At 40.0% G+C, this 18,981-nt stretch overlaps 1 protein-coding gene across 5 annotated transcripts in view; it reads right to left on the bottom strand.

The window, feature by feature from the left end:
- ARHGEF28 (Rho guanine nucleotide exchange factor 28) overlaps positions 1 to 18,981 on the bottom strand; it is a 317,945-nt gene that overhangs the window by 76,783 nt on the left and 222,181 nt on the right. For all 5 annotated transcript variants that reach the window (XM_040450927.1, XM_040450934.1, XM_040450917.1 and 2 more), the window contains 5 exons: positions 17,851 to 18,058; positions 15,012 to 15,123; positions 11,013 to 11,055; positions 5,648 to 5,771; positions 5,172 to 5,304 (listed from right to left, as the gene is read on the bottom strand). In XM_040450927.1, coding sequence (XP_040306861.1) covers positions 5,172 to 5,304; positions 5,648 to 5,771; positions 11,013 to 11,055; positions 15,012 to 15,123; positions 17,851 to 18,058 — 620 coding nt within the window. The remainder of the gene's footprint in view (positions 1 to 5,171; positions 5,305 to 5,647; positions 5,772 to 11,012; positions 11,056 to 15,011; positions 15,124 to 17,850; positions 18,059 to 18,981) is intronic.

Below are 18,981 nucleotides of genomic sequence, written 5' to 3' on the forward strand. Positions count from 1 at the left end.
TAACGACAGGTGGCCAAATTAAAAGAGACAAATTATCAACCCGCTTGTCTTACTCCATAAAACATGGGGCCCTCAACCTCACTAAAAGGCAAGAGTTTGCCTGCCCCTTTCTGCCCGCTGGCTCAGAGACGCAGGGTGTGTTGAGAGAGAGCAGTCTCTGCATGTGGGGACCACTTTCTGCCAGGCCGCTGCCATCCTGCCCTGCCCGCCCGCCCTCCAGCCTCCGCACCATCAGCTGCCACCTCCTCATCCCACCCACCCCACACACTGTAGACGAGGAGCCTGCAGCTTAACACAATCTTTATTAAAAGGATCCTTCCTTGTGGGTAGGTCACATTTAGATCCATCCAAGCCATTCTCGTCAAATACCTATAACCCACTGAGAAATGAGCCCAACTTCCTCCCGCTGTAGGTCCGCAGAGGCATTTTAGCCAACACCTCAAAGGCCAATGAGCAGAGGTCAGAATTACCCACATACTGGTCCTGGTGGCAAGTGTGGCAATCAGAGGGCTCTCTCCTCATTCCAAAACAAGTGAGTGAAAGGAAAGGGGAAAAAGTAGACAGGATGAGCCCAACAAAAATTTAGACTGAAAACTCACAGGAAAAGTGAGCCACTGAATACCACTAAATCTAGAAACAGAGAGGAAAAACTTAGATACACAAAATAGACATAAAATAGGACCACAGGGCCACGAAGGGAGAACAGAGCAGCACAATAGGCCTGCAAGATGACAGGGGGAAGGAGTTTTGTGAGACAAGAAAGCAGAACTGAGAACGAACTGAGGAGAATCAATTTAACAAAACTATCAAAGCAGCACCAGGAAATTAGACTTGAAAGATTCCCTCCAGAATGTAGAGGAAAAGAGGGGTATAATTATAAAATAGAACATGTCATACAAAAAAGGGAATAGAGATCATACTTCTCCAAGGAAGAAATCAGAAAAATTACATCAGAAGCAACAGTCAAAGCTACAACTTGACAAAAACTTTTATCAAGCTAAAAAAGAACTACAAAAGGCAAATCAAAAGGTCTCACGGTTTCCTAGGAATTAAACGACACCTATTCTACAGACATATTCTGACATCTATAGGATTTAAAAATTTAAAGTTCTCAAGCATGTAGGCAGAAAAAGCAGGTCACCAATAAAGAAAGAAGGTCAGACAGGCCCCAAACTTTTCCACTATAATATTTAATGCCCAAAATTCATGGACCAATGTTGACAGGGTACTGGGGGCAAAGGTTTTGGTCTAGGAATTTATTTAGCTACATCAATCCCTTTGTGTGTGAAAGACACAAAGATCTATCTACTTAGATACACAAGGTTTCAGAAAACAGATCACTCCAACGACCCTTTTGAAAAAAAATATTTATTTCTCTGAAACACTACTTAAGACTATTAAAGGGCAGAATCGAAATTAAGGGTTCGGGAAGTGATCGAACTTTATTTTAAAAAAGAAAAAAAAACGAGCAATGGTTTTTTTCACAGTGCATTTTTCAGTGCATTTCACAATGCATTTTCATTTCACAATGAAATTTGCATTTCACAAATGCATTTTTCACAATGCAGTGAAACCAGCTAAACAAAAAACATCTAAAAACGTTTTGCAAGTAGAGACAGAGAACTGAATATAGGTATCAAATTATTCTTGAAACAGAAAGCTATTCTTGAAAGATCATACAACATTAAAATAGCAATTCAATAATTCAGTATACCAATAAGCTCTAACAGAGAAAAGGGTAAATATAAGAGAAATTAGAGAATATTCAATTATAAGCCGTAAAAGTTACCACTAGCAGATATTGAAAGAGCTAGCTCATCTTGCCCAATCCCCAGGTAACATAAAAACCAACAACACATGGCAGGGTCCTGGCTGGCTCTGTGGGTTAAGTGTCCAACTCCTGATTCTGGCTCAGGTCATGAACTCACGGTTTGTGGGATCAAGCTCCGCATAAGGCTCTGCACTGACAGCTCAGAGCCTGCTTGGGACTGACTCTCTTTCTCTTTCTCTTTCTCTCTCTCTCTCTCTCTCTCTCTCTCTGCGCTATCCCAGTTGGAATGCTCTCTCTCTCAAAATAAAACAAACATTTAAAAAACAACATCAACAACACATGGTATAAATAGCAAAATCAAACATCAAGGAAAACAGCAAAGAACTATAAAAGATAATTGACAGGGGCGCCTGGGTGGCGCAGTCGGTTAAGCGTCCGACTTCAGCCAGGTCACGATCTCGCGGTCCGTGAGTTCGAGCCCCGCGTCGGGCTCTGGGCTGATGGCTCAGAGCCTGGAGCCTGTTTCCGATTCTGTGTCTCCCTCTCTCTCTGCCCCTCCCCCGTTCATGCTCTGTCTCTCTCTGTCCCAAAAATAAATAAACGTTGGAAAAAAAAATTAAAAAAAAAAAAAAAAAAGATAATTGACAGCTGTAAAATTGAGTAAATAAGAAAAAAAAAAGCCTTGTTATAAAATACTAGCTCTCAATTCCAGATTACGTCTAAATTAAAGACACACATTCCAAATTAAAAACAAAGAAATAGTAAGGGAAAATTCAAAGAAAAGGAAAGCAAAAGGAATATTAATTTCAGACAAAGTAAAATTCAATGCCCAAAGCATATAATGGCATTAAAAAGGTTATTTTATATTTATCAAAGTCAAATCTTCAACAAAGCTGTGATTTGTGAATGTCTGTGCACCAAATAATGTAATAACTAAACATAAGCAGAATGTAATATCTAAACGTAAGCAGTGAAATCTATTTATAAACAAAGGAATTTGTGAAAAAGTAGCAACTCAGGCTTTAACAAAAAAGAATACAAACACCAAAATTTTGACTATTATGTTTTGTTTTATATCATATCATGGTTTTCAGATTGGAAATAGTAATCTTCATAATTAAAAACAAAAATACACCCGTAAAATAGGATTATTTCCTAATAACAGCAGCTTACACATGTCACAATCTCTTGCCCCATGTAAAAAACTTAATAATCAAAGTTTAAACCCCCAACACTCCTCTCCTTAAAAACTGTAAGTCCTAAAACTTTTTAAAAACTGTAGGTTAAAGAGGAAATTTAACACCTACTGATGCTAGAATTTAAGACAATAATCAAAGATGTGGACAGTGTTATATGCAAAAGAATGCCACCTACAACATTATTTGTTGTAAAAAAAAATTGGGGAAAAAGTTAAATGTATAGTAAGTTAAGAGTAATCAAACACATTTCATATAAAAACACCAGCATTAACAGCTAACTTTTTTATTATTAGAAAGGGCTCCATTAAAATATGAATAGCCATCTTTTCTAGCTGTTAAGATTTTGGATAGTTTTAAATTTCTCCTTAAACCTTGTATCCTTTATGAGCCCTAGTGCATTTTTTTAAAAAATAATGACTATTTTTTTTTTTTTTTAATTTTTTTTTTCAACATCTATTTATTTTTGGGACAGAGAGAGACAGAGCATGAATGGGGGAGGGGCAGAGAGAGAGGGAGACACAGAATCGGAAACAGGCTCCAGGCTCTGAGCCATCAGACCAGAGCCTGACGCGGGGCTCGAACTCACGGACCGCGAGATCATGACCTGGCTGAAGTCGGACGCTTAACCGACTGCGCCACCCAGGCGCCCCAATAATGACTATTTTAAAAGCTAACTACATCCTCTATATTTTCAGCCATTTCCATCTTCCACAAAAAGTCTCATGGCCATCCACTTGACCAACTCTGTGTGAACCAACATGTCCTGTGATACAGAAGTTTACCTTTCAGGGAGCCCGCCCCCCACCCCCCACCCCATAAGCATTAACTACACATGAGTACCCAAAGGCTGGGCTTTGTGACAGCTGCTGCAGGGAATACAGAAGAACCACTGTGTGATTAGAGTCCTGGAAGTCTATTTTAGTAGTTAAAAACAGGAGGGTGTACATTACATTAAACGGAAGAGGTAAAGAGCTCATACATGTGGTGTGCAAAATTTTCAGACATGCTGGTCAGGGAACACCTCCCAAGATGGGGCAAGAAATCAAGACAGATACAGAGGAGCTGGGGAAACTCAGAGGAGGAAGATCATCATAAGCAAGGAAAAGAGGCAAGAGAACACATGCCAGGCGAGGCCGCTGGCTATAAACTGAGGCTGAGGAAGGAACCACCTATAGGACTATTCAGCACACAGGCAACCAAACACATCTGTCTGGAAAGTGTGGGCTACTCCAGTGAACAAAAAGAGAGAGAAGTCCTTAAGCACAGATGGGAAAGAAGGAAGTGGTGTTTGACCGAGAGGAAGCTGGTAAAAGTATTCAGAGTAAAGGAAGTGAGGGACTGAATGGTATCGAGTTGGGGGACCAGAGCAAAGAGGAATCGATGGGTCCAAGGTGTCGGCTTGCACCATCAACACGGAATGAAGGACAGCCTTCTTGCATGTGGATTTTGAAGAGGAACAGAGGGAGGGAGGGGGAGAGGATGACAGGGGAGACCCTGCGGCCTTGCACCAATTTTCAGGGCTTTGGCCTTCCTCGGGGGATGGTAGGAAGCCACTGGAGGATCTGGAACATAAGGATGTGTGCCTTCACACGCTCACTATGGCTCACGTTTTGAGAACAGATGTTTTCCAAACTGCACCATTTGTGGCAGAAATGCAAAGAAACCAATTAGAAAGTGACTGAAATGGTAGCTTTAGACGAGGGTGATACCAGCAGCAGGATGAAAGGTGGCTGGCTTTCATCCATATTGTGAAGATTGCCCCAGAGGATTGCTGAAGGACTGGAGGTGGAATATGAGAGATGAAGAGGCATAAAGAGAGACCTCAAGATTTTTGGCATGAGCATCTGGCTGCCATGATAGAGCTGCCATTAACTGAGAGGGGCAGCCTGCAGATGGGCCAAGGAACAGAGCAGAGCTCCATTTTGGACATGCGACATTTGAGAACCTATTTAGACACCCACAGAGAGACGTCAAGCAATCAGTGAGATACACGGGTCTGGGGTTCTGGGAGGCTATCACTTGTGGACAAAAAGCACTGACTAACCATCATGGCTCACTGCTTGGGTAAGTCATTAAACCACATGTGCGGTGCTACTATGAAGGATTATGTAAACATGCTTAACAATGGCCCTGTTCTCGGGGAGTTTACTGTCTGCGGGGGCAAAGTACAAAGATGGCACGCACTGGGTCGGAGAACTTACTGGAACACTGGAATGACTCCTTCCCCAGGAGCGTTTTATCACAAACCAAACACTGTAGAACCCCAGAGAATGTTCCAGGGACAAACTGATGTCGGCTCAGTTTCTCTTTGTCTTTGGCGTCCTTGCTTTTTGTCTTCAGATACAGCACCAACAGCCAAGTGGGGAGAAATGAGAAAAGAGAAATGCTGAGAGCCAATGTAGTCACAGAAGCCATACAGTCTCTACACTTTCTGTCTGAACGTAAAGGCCGTTCATGGAGGAGTGTCGTGACGCCACAATGGAAATGTGCACAGGCTGCATTTGTCTTGCACTTCTAGTGACTTGGACAATATTTCAGAAAAAAATGTAGAGGTCTTTGAATATGTGTACACAAAGGCTAAGATAAGGGATCTTCAAGGGCCAGTGGAAACTATACTAATTGCTGAAAAGTGGAACCAGCGACCCTTTAAACACAAAAGGCACAGAACTTGAGTTACCTTGGATTTATTCCGAGGGCTTGTCATCCTATTCATGAGAAAGCTGAAAGTTCGGCTCACTTTGTATTTTTCAGACTCTGACTTGGCAGGTATAATATATTTATCCCATTCTTCTTGCTGAATTCTACAAAAAAGAATCTGTTATCATGGCTTATCAGAACTTAAAGAGGGAGTAAAAAATAGCATTTATGTACACACGTGTGTATACACATCTTTCAGGTTTTAATGGATGCTGTAAAGATAAAGATAGACTCTATTAAAAATATATTTTATAGATGGATAATGGATGTGTGATAAAGCAACTATCTCACCATGATATCAATTATAGAATCTAAGTAGTAGAAATGGGTATTCAGCAGATAATTCTTTTAACTTTTCTGTATATTTCTTTTTTTTTTTTCTTAATAAAATACTAGAGAAATAAAGGAAACCTTAGACTTACACCTTCACTCTGCAAACCCTCATCTCCCTATTCACTATGCAAACAGCAATTTCCTAGGGCACAGAAAAGCCAAATAACCAGCAATATGAAACTGGATTTTATTTATTTTTAGAACACAGAGATAATAGTCAGCAAATACACATTTCCTTTGATAATAGAGTTTGAGAAACAGACTGTCTGCCTCTTGGTTCAGTCTCTCCCACTCAACCCGCTATTTGCAATCTGAGACTCCCTGGGTTGTAAAAGAAAGAAGGCTGTGGATAATTCCCCACAATACAAGGCAATCTGAAGATAACAGTATGCTATCTGTGAACACACTGATCATCATTTATTTTCCCCTAATCCATATAATCATTCTTTAGAGAAAAAAAAAAAAAAGTCCCAGCTATGAGAAGTTCTATTTCCCCTGAAACTTTCTCTGATTGTCTTATACTTCTAATATTATTATAAAGGGGGTGGGAGGAAGAGAATGACTATATTAAAGATCAACCAAGTATTATGTAAAACCAGGTAACACTTCTGTAGAACATTCTGTAACCCAAGTCTCTCCCATCTCCCTAACTTCTCATTCATCCACATTAGTGGGTAACACATTCCTCTCTGGGAAACACTTTTCAAAAGCTATCATGTTACTGTTATGCACCAAAATATATGATCACATTTCATAACAACGACTACAATGACAAGTCCTAGGACTTTAGTTTTTCATCTGATTAATGCTAGGCTTAGACTTCCAATTATTTCTAAGGCCCCTTCTCCCACTTAAATATATGATGTACTTACCTGACACGTATTAAACGAAACTTTGTTATTTATTTATATTAGATACACATCATTATTAATACAGTTATTTACGTTAGGCAATCAAGAGTTCAAACCTATGAACACATTTAGAAAAGATGATACAGGGCTGCCTAAGTGCCTCTTGGTCCTACAGATCTAAAGGCACAAGCAGGACAGAGTATGTCGTGCTATTTAAATTCTGTACAATAAGTGCAACTGGGTTTGATAGTTCGAGAAAACCGTTGAAAAAGCCAGAAAGCAAAGAGGCAGGATGGAAGTGACGATACCCTAGGACTACGCAGAGTGACAGAAGCAACTTGGACCTTTTTATTTCCTTTCTACTTCCACAACTACCTTCTTAGGTAACTGACCAGTTAATAGATTTATAAATTTCCGTAGCTCTAGTTTCTTAAGCATCCTCATTTGCAACACTCATGACAGACTCACTTTTGGAATTCAGGGGAAAAACATGTTTGAGACCTTAGAAAGAATTACCTCTGGAACACCTCTTGTGACCCCACCAAGTGCCATCCAATGTCTAAGATAAGAATCATCTGGTGAGAGACCTCAGTCTCAGAATTAAAGAATGGTAAGGTCAATGTGGATTGTGGGGTCCTCAAGTCCTCCCTTCTACCTACCTCACAGCAGAAACAGAAATCAACTCTCTCAAATAAAAGAACATTCTGGGGGCGCCTGGGTGGCTCAGTCGGTTAAGCATCTGACTTCGGCTCAGGTCACGATCTCGCGGTATGTGAGTTCGAGCCCCGCGTCGGGCTCTGGGCTGACTGCTCAGAGCCTGGAGCCTGTTTCAGATTCTGTGTCTCCCTCTCTCTCTGACCCTCCCCCGTTCATGCTCTGTCTCTCTCTGTCTCAAAAATAAATAAATGTTAAAAAAAAAAATTAAAAAAAAAAAAAGAACATTCTGTTTATCCAACTCTATTCCCAATTCTCCGTGCTACAGAAGAACCTATCAAAAGCAATGCTTCTGTTTTGATTTAAAACTTTTAAATGCAGGGCACTTGGGTAGCTCAATCATTATGCATCTAACCTGGGCTCAGGCCATGATCTCATTCACGGTTTGTGAGTTTGAGCCCTGCACTGGATCCTCTGTCTCCCTCTCACTCTGCACCTTCCTCCCCTCCTCGTGTGTGCTCTTTTTCTCCCTCTTAAATATAAACACTAAAAAAAAAATTAAAACCTTTAAATGCACAATTTCCACATACCCTCTACAAAACTACAACATGAACATGAAGTCATACCCCTTACTCTTTAAATTCAAAAACTGAGAAGACCTGAGACATGACCAAGTAAACAAACAAACAAAAAACACCTGTAACACTCGGTATTAAAAAACTAAGAAACATGGTCGCCTGGAGGGCTGAGTTTGTTAAGTGTCTGACTCTTGATTTCAGCTCAAGTCATGATCTCACGGTCGTTGAGATCGAGCCCCATGTCAGGCTCTGTGCTGACAGCACAGTGTCTGCTTGGAATTCTCTGTCTCCCTCGCTCTCTGCTCCTCCCCTGCTCACCTTCTCTCAAAATAAATGACTAAAACAAACAAACATGGTAGAAATGTGAATATCGCAGACACATTCCACTGTCACATTATGAAAATGAATCACATAGCATAACCTCTGGGCAAATGTGGAAGTTCCGGCAGATTCCGTGTGTCAACTCGAACTATGTGGTATTCACCTATGTAACAATTAGTTACGTTAGGAAAGAACAGAGAAGGGAAAAGTCCCCAACTGCTTTCATAACATAATTTAAATAGCTTTTCAATTTCTAAGAATCTGGAAAAAAAAAAAAATTAAACTCTTCAAATCCCAGAACAAGATGCCCAACCTCTATTGTTGATTTGATGATCAACAGAATCATCCACAATCAAGTTTTGCAAACCCCATTCTTCAGAGGTTCTCAGGGCATTACCTTTACAATAAAGATAATTTTCCGCGTCGGGCTCTGGGCTGATGGCTCAGAGCCTGGAGCCTGTTTCCGATTCTGTGTCTCCCTCTCTCTGCCCCTCCCCCGTTCATGCTTTGTCTCTGTCTGTCCCAAAAATAAATAAAAAACGTTGAAAAAAAAATTTTTAAAAAAGGGGTGCCTGGGTGGCGCAGTCGGTTGAGCGTCCGACTTCAGCCAGGTCACGATCTCGCGGTCCGTGAGTTCGAGCCCCGCGTCAGGCTCTGGGCTGATGGCTCGGAGCCTGGAGCCTGTTTCCGATTCTGTGTCTCCCTCTCTCTCTGCCCCTCCCCCGTTCATGCTCTGTCTCTCTCTGTCCCAAAAATAAATAAAAAACGTTGAAAAAAAAAATTTTAAAAAAAAAGATAATTTTAAGTATCTCAAGAACGTGGATCTTCAGTACTTTAATCTTTAAACCTATAATATCTATCATCTATTTTTCAAAGAACTAAACATCCTAAGTGTTAAAAGGAATTCCCAATATCCAATTGAAAATTGACACAGTGAGACTTCTTTGTGGACATTCAGATGCTCGGATTTTTTTTTTTAATACATAAAGTAATAAGTGTAACACACTTAAGATAGATGGTGTCAATAAAATAACTGTCATGCCATATGATCATTAAGAAGTTGGTACAGCCTGAATTTAATATCACACTGCATGTTTACTAACTGGAATTTAAATAAAAACTTAAAAAACGAATTATATACTTATATTCAGAGCATTAAACTGTATTTGTCAGCTACTGTTTACACTAACATTTTGGGAGAATTAAATACTACTATATTTTGTGCATAAAAAAAAAAAAAGTTGGTACATACAAAGTGTCCACTCCTGCAGAAAAGAGCCTACACATTCTGGAGTGAGCCCCCTTTCAGCCGGCTGCATTCTTTTCCAGAAACTAAGCGATTAACATAAATAAGAGAACTCCAAAGGAGGCAATCCGCTCCAGTAAGTACAACATGACCAAAGCAAAGCATCAGCATCCAAAAGGTGTTGGGCACAGACTGAGATCAATATCTACTCTACTGGATACATCAGGGGATAGATTGAGAAAGACGCTTCAGGATGCAGACACACTGAAGAAGAAAAACACAGGAGTGACAAAATGAGAAATGAGAAAGGGACCCTCTCCACACATCCCATTCAAGTTCAAGTATTTTACAGACTAATATTTAACCAATTAAGACGTTGGCTTTTTCAGTCTTAAACCCCTCTCCTAGTGGAGAAGAAGTATTTTTGAATTAAAAAAAAAAAATCTTTACCATCAGTCTATTACTTCTCCAATTGTTAAATAGATGACAGGAGGAAGACTGTCTGTCTCTGTCTCTCTCCAGATACATATTTTTAAAACATTAAAATAAAACAAAACAGTCCATCTCGATGTATGTATTAAAAGGTTCCAGTTTTAGCATTATTGTCACTCAAGTTAAAGCCACCTTCCTCTTTTTTCACCTTGTTTCTTCCAGCCAAACGTTTATGTCGTTTCTGGCACTGGTGTTGCACATAACCCCAGGGCTGTTTCCCCGCATGACTTTCGAGCAGTTACTGAAGGACCAGCAGAACTCGACAATCCCGCCTGCCCGCTGGTCAGCTTCCCAAGCCTGACTCCACCAAAAGCAGCAGCTTAGGGAAAAGGGAAGCTTAGGTTTGCAGCTTTCAGATCTGCCCATCCATCGGAAAACTGTTAACGCTTATAGGACTTTCTGTATCACTTGTTCTTCCTGTTCCAGAGAGAACCAACCTCTCTTGGCAATAGCCATAAAGACATACAGCAGAGGTGGTTATGCACTTTGTACATGTGACCAACCAGGGGCCTGCTCCCGCAGCAAGTCTGCTCGTCAGGGCAGACAGACCTAGGAAGAACCTTATGCCCCTCTGAGGCAGGTCACCCTCACACTGCTGCGCCTCTTGGTCCAGTACATTGGAGGTGTTTGTCCTTAGAAATAACCAAAGAAAAAACACTCTGTCCCCAGGGCTGAGGCCCGCATATCTGGGCACTCGAAGGAACACGCTGGCCAACCTGTACCAATACAGATTTCAGAGGGGGCAAAGGATTCACGTAGGCTTATTACACAGAAACTCTCACAAACTATCGAAGGGATCTCAAAAGTCATACGCAAACATTTCCAAAGATGGCAAGGAGGCCCTCAGGAAATTTGGAACAGTTAAAATACCTTTTGTCTCTTGGTGGCTCCGGTAAGCTGTAAGCTCTTTGCTCTACAAGACACAGAACAATAAAATGAAAACTGAGGCAGACAAACCAGTAGTCATGCGTTAGTCTGAAATGCACATACTCAACCATATTGCATCATTATTCACACCGTCAGTTAGAAAATAATGAGAAAACAAGTTATTTTACCTAAGTACGGCATTGCTCTGGATATCCTCACTGCCCCTAGTTTGGAGAGGACAGGGAGGAGGCCAACCCAGGGCAACATTTAATGACTTTATGAACTAAGTTAGCATCAGCAAGCAGCAGCAAACAGTGTCAGCACTGCAATAATTATTTGTCTCTTTGGATATTTCTCATGACAGCTTCATCACTTATTTGTAACACTAATTCCCCCAACATACAGAATCAGTACACATCTTAGCTGCCGCTTTAGTGAAGCTCAAAAGAAAAGTCTCAAAGATCAGCATAAGGGAGAGTTCGTTTTAACAGAGCTGCAACGTCTTCATAAAATCCTAGCAGCAACCAGTTCAGAGATGTGCTTTGTGGTAGCAAAGGGAGAATCACTTTCCCCGCTGGACCTGGGGGCAGGGGAGATGGGAGACAGAAGGAGTAGGCTCATGCGAGCAGGTAAGCGCCATCTTCTTTCCGGAACTGGAGTACCCATTACAAGGATGGAACACAAGACACTGACTTCGACAGTGACGGAGACTGAAGGAGGGGGTGGCCCCTGTGGAACACATCATTTACAGAGCAAGGACAAATCTTTACCTCTACAATCCACAAGAGCGAAAAAGCAAAACCAGTTCGCAAAGGGAAATGGGTCAGATAAATAAGGGACAAAACAAATCAACGCATATCCCTGAAATGTGTAAGTATCAATGTTAAATCTAATGCTATCTTGCAGATAACAAAAAATCTGCTTTGAAGAATTTGAAGGATTTTACCACTACTACTAAGTATTCCTCAAATCAAGTCATGAGAAAGAAATCGTTATGCTTCTTGTAAACATGCTAAGGTACCAAGAGATTTAGCCACATGTCCAAGATAATTAAGAAACTAATGGAACCAGACTCAGGTGACTGGACAAATAACAGCGCACAATGATTTTCACAAGTACATTCACTTCACTCCTCAAATTCTTAAAACTAGAACACCTGTGTCCTTCCTGCTGAGGTTTTAATTACTGACAATATTCCTGTCTATCTAAACACACAATGTACCAAAGGGAATCACAGGACAGGATTTTGTGTATACAAGCATTAAATAATGTTGCCACCCCATCATACCATTGGCCAAAAAAAAAAAAAAAAATCATGAGAAACAATAGTAAGTAACCTCTTAGACATGACAAGGATGGGAAAACATCGCAAATAGGAATGAAAAGGGCTGAATCCGATCTTTGTATATCTGCAATGTAGCTAATATAAAGGGGCTTCCCACTGGGGGGAAAGAGGACTTGGATTCTGTTCAAATAGAGAAAGGTTTTGGCGCTATTCCAACTCACCAAGAGAGACCTTACGGTAATGTAAATGTCGATTTACCTCTGATTAATCTAAGCAAACTAAACAATGAAACATTCCATCTTTGAACTAGTTAAGCTTTCACTCTTATGCTTTGATCACATTCACACACAAAGTTAAAACTATTCCTTCGTCCTTAAGAGTTCATTTATTCCTCATATCCTATGGTTTACCCATTGGAATTTTTCTATGTGCTGTTTACCTTCAATCTACATTGCCTATTTGTGATTCTTACTTTCTGGAGACCAAACTTCACTGAAAGGGCCCGATTTTTAAATATACTGTCTAAAGTAAGATTTTATTAACAGAAAAGTCAAAAAAATTCAGGTCAGTTTTTTATTCCTTCCAACTCAACTGCCAAGATTTAAGGATTGTATGTAAGGCAAAGATACCCTTCCATATTCATTAATGAATTCATAAATCAGGGCTCTTTTCCCTTATAAACGATCAAATTCCTCTCAGTCATCTGGTCAACAACTTCCAACTTCTGAAGTGACTTTAAAAACCAGTCATACCACATATATAATGTCAAGGCTGCCATTTTGCACACTGCAAAGATTTAGAAGCATTGTCTAAATAGTTACAGCGTGAAGTTATTTTACCATCTAGGACAAGCAGTGAAAAGACGTCAGGCTGCCATTAAAAGGAATCCCAACCAAAACTAAGGTTAAGCAGAACTGGAGATCTCAGAAAGACTCATGATGTGTGTGCGTGTGCATGTGTGTGTACACGCACACGCACATGCGCACACACCCAGGGCAAATTCAATCCATCTTTTTCCTTTCTTTCTTAAACCTTTTCTCCATCTTCTCATTCCATAAATTCAAACTGACATTTATCATCAGTCTTGCTTTCTCCTCTTCCAGTAAAGATTCCCAGAGAGAATGAGGAAAAACTAAAACAAAAATACTTAGCAGTTGTTTTGTGCTCTATGTATCTTGCTCAGGATATTCATTCAACAAATAATTATGGAACATCTCCCATATAGAAGTCATTGTTTTAGGATGGCAGTTCCAACCACAAAGATCATGTGTTTAAGACTGTTTTACGTGACATGCAAATACCAACAACAACAACGTAATAAAGAATAGGTAAAAACGGGGCACCTGGGTGGCTCAGTCAGTTAAGCGTCTGACTTCGGTTCAGGTCATGATCTTTGGTCTGTGGGTTCGAGCTCCGCACTGGGCTCTGTGCTGACAGCTCAGAGCCTGGAGCCTGCTTTGGATTTAGTGTTTCCTTCTCTGCCCCTCCTCCACTCACACTCATGCTCTCTCTCTCTCAAAAATGAATAAACATTAAAAAAATTTTTTTAGGGGCGCCTGGGTGGCGCAGTCGGTTAAGCGTCCGACTTCAGCCAGGTCACGATCTCGCGGTCCGTGAGTTCGAGCCCCGCGTCAGGCTCTGGGCTGATGGCTCAGAGCCTGGAGCCTGTTTCCGATTCTGTGTCTCCCTCTCTCTCTGCCCCTCCCCCGTTCATGCTCTGTCTCTCTCTGTCCCAAAAATAAATAAACGTTGAAAAAAAAAAATTTTTTTTTAAAAAAATTTTTTTTAAGTAAAAATGAAGAGAAGGAAACTTATAAAATAAATATTCTACAATGGGAAATTAAGAAGGCTCAGGCACCTCTCGCTTTCTGAATATTTTAAGACTCTTAAGGATGGTAGACAAAAAAGCATTAATGCAATGACAAACATTTTATTTTAAGGCTCGGTATTACATATTGGCATACTTCCAGATATGCATTTAAATATAATTACTACATAATATATTATGTACAGAAATACCTTTGTTTCAAAATACAGCAGAAAATGGGGGTGGTGGCTGCAAGGGGCTACAAGCACAGCTCTGAATTGCCCATCATCATTATATATGTAATTTGAATTCAGTTTTAAAAATTTGTCAAACTGTATGCTTATGATTTGCACCCTTTTCTGAAGGGTTTTATTGCACCCTTTTCTAGAAGTTTTATTTCTGACTGTTTACACCGCCACAAAGAGTGTTGAGATACCTTGACTCAGATTCCAACTATTTTCTTTTATTTCAACTGTCTCAAGTCCCCTGCTAAATAAAAAGAAGGGGGGGGGGGGAATCTATCTTGCCAAACCTTGCCTTTAAGTAAATTATTTCAGCAATTTAAACTAAGGCGAAGTAATTTTTTATAATTTGCTTCACATCCTCTGAAGCTCTCATAATAATGAACCTAGAATAAACTCTAGCTTACACTACCATCCTGGAGGAAAACATTTCATTCAAAGAACAGAGCCACAGAGTGGTCTGTGCATTTTTTTTAATTTCATCATCAAATCTGTAATTGGACTAAAACACAGTGAGAAAAGGATTGTGCTAAGCTTTGAAAAATCAATTATGAAAATGGAATTGAAAATTCCTGCGTGCTGCTTTTATATATTTTATACACCTTTCCTGACTGAAAACCTGCTCTGGAAGAGAATGCTCTCAAAGCCAAATGGTAAATAATGCTTACCTTCACTAGAACCGCACAACGTAAAATCACGCACCAACCGAGTTTTTCCTAAAGAAATTTTGGGCGATGAGCAGGAATAAGAACGTGAGCGGACTCCAGAAAGTAACGATTCCTAGAAGAGATCATAACAAAGTTTAAAAAAAAAAAAAATTCTACACAGGACTTGAGAGTATGTGTTCACCACAAATGTTAGTAAGTCAGCGTCTCTGTAAAAAGACTCAGTGTGAATATTTCTGATGTGATCTCATCATTTGTTCTTGTTTGCCTATCACAACTTTAAAATTGTACTGTCTTTTTAATGCTTTAGTAAACTCGAGCGTCTCCCTGCCCATATACACTTTAAATACACATATGACATTCTAATCAGGTTGGTTAAAAGTGAAAAATTAAGTCAAATGATTTTTTTCCCTGCATATTCAACAGTGGGTCACTTTTTTTTCAAACGAGTTGTCAGGTTTTTTGTTATTTTGTACTGTAGTATCTAAGCAAAATTCCATGTTAACTTATAGCTTTTTATTTCATAATTATTAGAAGGTAGAGAAATAGCCACTTACATGAGTTTTTTAATTTCCCAACAGCTATTTAAACTTACAATGTTAGCTGTAGCCTCTCAGGAAGAATGCACCAGGTCAATTTACAAATCCTTTTAGTCTGTGCCCATCTTTCAACAGGCCTTCCATCTATCACTTCCTGAAATGCTATTTGAATATCACTGATTTATAGATCTTTAATTTTATTTTTTAGGTGACCTACTATTTTTGTTACTTCCTTCCCAATTACACACTATTTCTATATTTGCAACATATGTCACAATGCAAGGTGGCAAGATAATTAAAACATGGTTACCTTATGCGTTCCAGAAAAGTTAAATCAATATGGAATAGAATACCATTAAAGCCATTTATGGTACCCAACTCTCACCCAATTGGGACCTAGGATCCTTAGGATTGATCCCACTTATCCATTTTTAAGCTATCACTTAAAGTTAGAGTTAAAAGAAAGTAATACAAAATTTGTTACTAAAATTAAGCCATCAGCAACTGTCCTTCACAAGCGCTGGGAGCTTCCATTCTCCCTAGATGAAATCATATGGTTTCCCTAAGTTCACTGGTTTAGTTAATGGGCCTGGAGGCAAGTTGAAAACAGAAGCCTGCCTCTGTTTCAAAGGGCCTTGAGACTTGGCTGCTGAATTTCTTATTAGGGAGGGCTCGCTGGTTCTAGATATCAGAAAGGCCAGCCAGAGCTGTCCTATACCCCTAATGGTGACTGGCCACAAAGGGCCCTAGCCAAATGCCACCCTCTGCATTTAAGTCATACATAGTAATTATTTCCCCTAACAATGGAACTTTGAAAATTAGCCAGAACTCTTTGGCAAAAAGTTACATAGGGTAATTACAGAAGCAAGGCAAGATACGTTTTATAAGGCAGAGTCTTCCTGAAAAGCGAACAACCTGGAACTGATTCAGAAAGACAGAATTACTTTTCCCTCCAAGTAATGAGAAGTTTTTCATCATTCCATTCAAAGTGCAGAAGAAGTATCTACATGAACGACCATACCCATTTCTCACCATCCAGAAATATCACATGACATTCAGGTTCAAAAGATTATGACTGCTCTACAGGCCTAAGAGCTGAGGGAAAGGGTTCAGGAACCGTAATCAGAAGGCCTGGACCGAACAATGGATCTATCACCAAGCGTGGGCAACCTGGACAAGACATCTAATATCTCCAGAACCTCATTTACTCAAAAACTAAAAGGTAATATTTATGTCCTAACTAAGAGAAAATGATGTATTTTGTACAAATGTAACACATGCTTCATATACTGCAAAGCACACTACAAAAACAGAGCATTATCATAACTATCAGATGTTCACAGGAAGAGAAGTTTGGGCACAGGGCACATTATTTTACAGTAGTAAACTCAACTGCAAAAGAAAACAAATAGACAAAAGAAATCCAAAAGGAAGAAAACTTAAGTGGAAACACAAAAAGGCTTTGTCTGCAAGGTTAAAAGAGTTCATTCTTTAAAAACCAAAACGAGGGGCGCCTGGGTGGCTCAGTCAGTTGAGCAGCCGACTTTGGCTCAGGTCATGATCTCGTGGTCCGTGAGTTCGAGCCCTGCGTCGGGCTCTGGGCTGACAGCTCGGAGCCTGGAGCCTGTTTCGGATTCTGTGTCTCCCTCTCTCTCTGCCCCTCCCCCGTTCATGCTCTGTCTCTCTCTGTCTCAAAAATAAATAAACGTTAAAAAAAATTAAAAAAAAAAACCCAAAACGAAACAAACAACCCCAACAAAACTCCAATGTGAAAATGTCTATGAGAGAGAAAAGTCCTCTCCTACAGGAAAAGTGACAGAGTTTACAGTGTCCCACATTACTTGGTGCAGCCGGGAAGGCTCAACAAATACCACCTTTGCCTTAGTAATATTTACCTCAACACCGGAGCCAAGTAAAAATGTATGTGAGCCAAAACCAGACTGATCACATAAATCCACTTCTTCTTGCCAGTTTTTCTCCCTTTGCTTAAGGAACGGTGGCATAAATCATTCTATGAGGCAGTAAAGTTTTCCAAGGATGTGGAAGATTATATGTACTGATGGCAAATTAATTTAATATAAATCAGTCATTTGAAGCACTATACGGATGAAATGGAGTGGGAGAGATTAACAAGACAGACTCATTCACATAGCTCATGAGTCTCCAAAAAGAAACAAACAAACAAAAAAAAATTGTTCACACAGGCGAATGAAACATAACCTGTCCTTCACATAGAGATGGACTGCTTTAGAGAACATGGCTTCCGTGCTAACAACAAACCAAATTAATAGCATTAAGAATACCTTCAACTGCAGGTTACTTGATAAAGAAAGGGACTCGGTCCTGGAGATACTAAAATCTGGGTCAGGGGTGGTCTCAAAAGAATCCAATTCATCCCCACTAGGGATCCCGGTTCTTGAGGAACTCTGAGACACTGGAGTGTAGCAAACGTGTGAATGTTCAGAATGCCCCTCCCCTTCACTGTCGGCATCCAGGGCATCGAGGCTGGAACTAAAGCACAAGGTAAGTAAACATCACATAAGCCTACAGACTGACCGACACAGTCACTGGTTTCTGTTTCTCTCAATTCAAATTCTCCTTGGCTGAAGATGCAATGCAGACTCATTTTGTTTCTAACAAAACTTACAATTTTTTTCTCCCCCCGAAATCTCTTCTTCTCAACAAAATTTTATGTTTCCCCAAGTGAACATTGCTACCTAACAAAAGCCATTTCAAGTACTTTAACAAAACCTGCTGTAAGTTGGTTCTGCCTTACTTATTTCATAAATCTAATTATTACCAGCCTTACGTATCCTTCAAACACTAAAACTGTGGATGAAACAAAACCACTGGGCTCTTTGGGAGGCCTGTGGGGAATAGGCAGCATGGGGCTGGAAAGCTCGGGGACAATCAGGGACAGACTGCAGTTCACGCCTCAGAACTGACTATTGTCAAGAAAAGAGTCAATATGAGAGAGTCTTAACAATAAGAGGGAGGTGGATGGGGGTGGGCTAGATGGGTGATGGGCATTAACAGGGGCACTTGTCATGATGAGCACTGGCTGTTATATGCAAGTGGTGAATCACTCAGTTCTCCTGAAACAATATTGCACTGTATATTAACTAACTAGAATTAAAATAAAACTTTGACAAAGAAAAAAAAAAAAGACAGGAGTCAACATGAATCAAGTGGGGTCCCAAATGTGTCACGTTAGATCATCATTTTTAGAGATTTCCCCCTCAGAAGCAGGTAATAATTCTGATAACCTACTGCTTTTCTTTCCTATTTTCACTTTAATAACCATAAAATTAAAAGAAAAGAATGTGACCTTCTATATTCCTGGCTCATTCCATAATATTTACATTTTAAACCACTCAAACTTTGAAGCCAAGTGCTTCTATAGGCATGTTAATGCTCAATGCATTTTCAAATGT

The sequence above is a fragment of the Herpailurus yagouaroundi genome, unplaced genomic scaffold (genome assembly GCF_014898765.1).
Source record: "Herpailurus yagouaroundi ecotype Mexico unplaced genomic scaffold, PumYag 29, whole genome shotgun sequence".
In the NCBI taxonomy this organism is placed as follows: domain Eukaryota; kingdom Metazoa; phylum Chordata; class Mammalia; order Carnivora; family Felidae; genus Herpailurus; species Herpailurus yagouaroundi.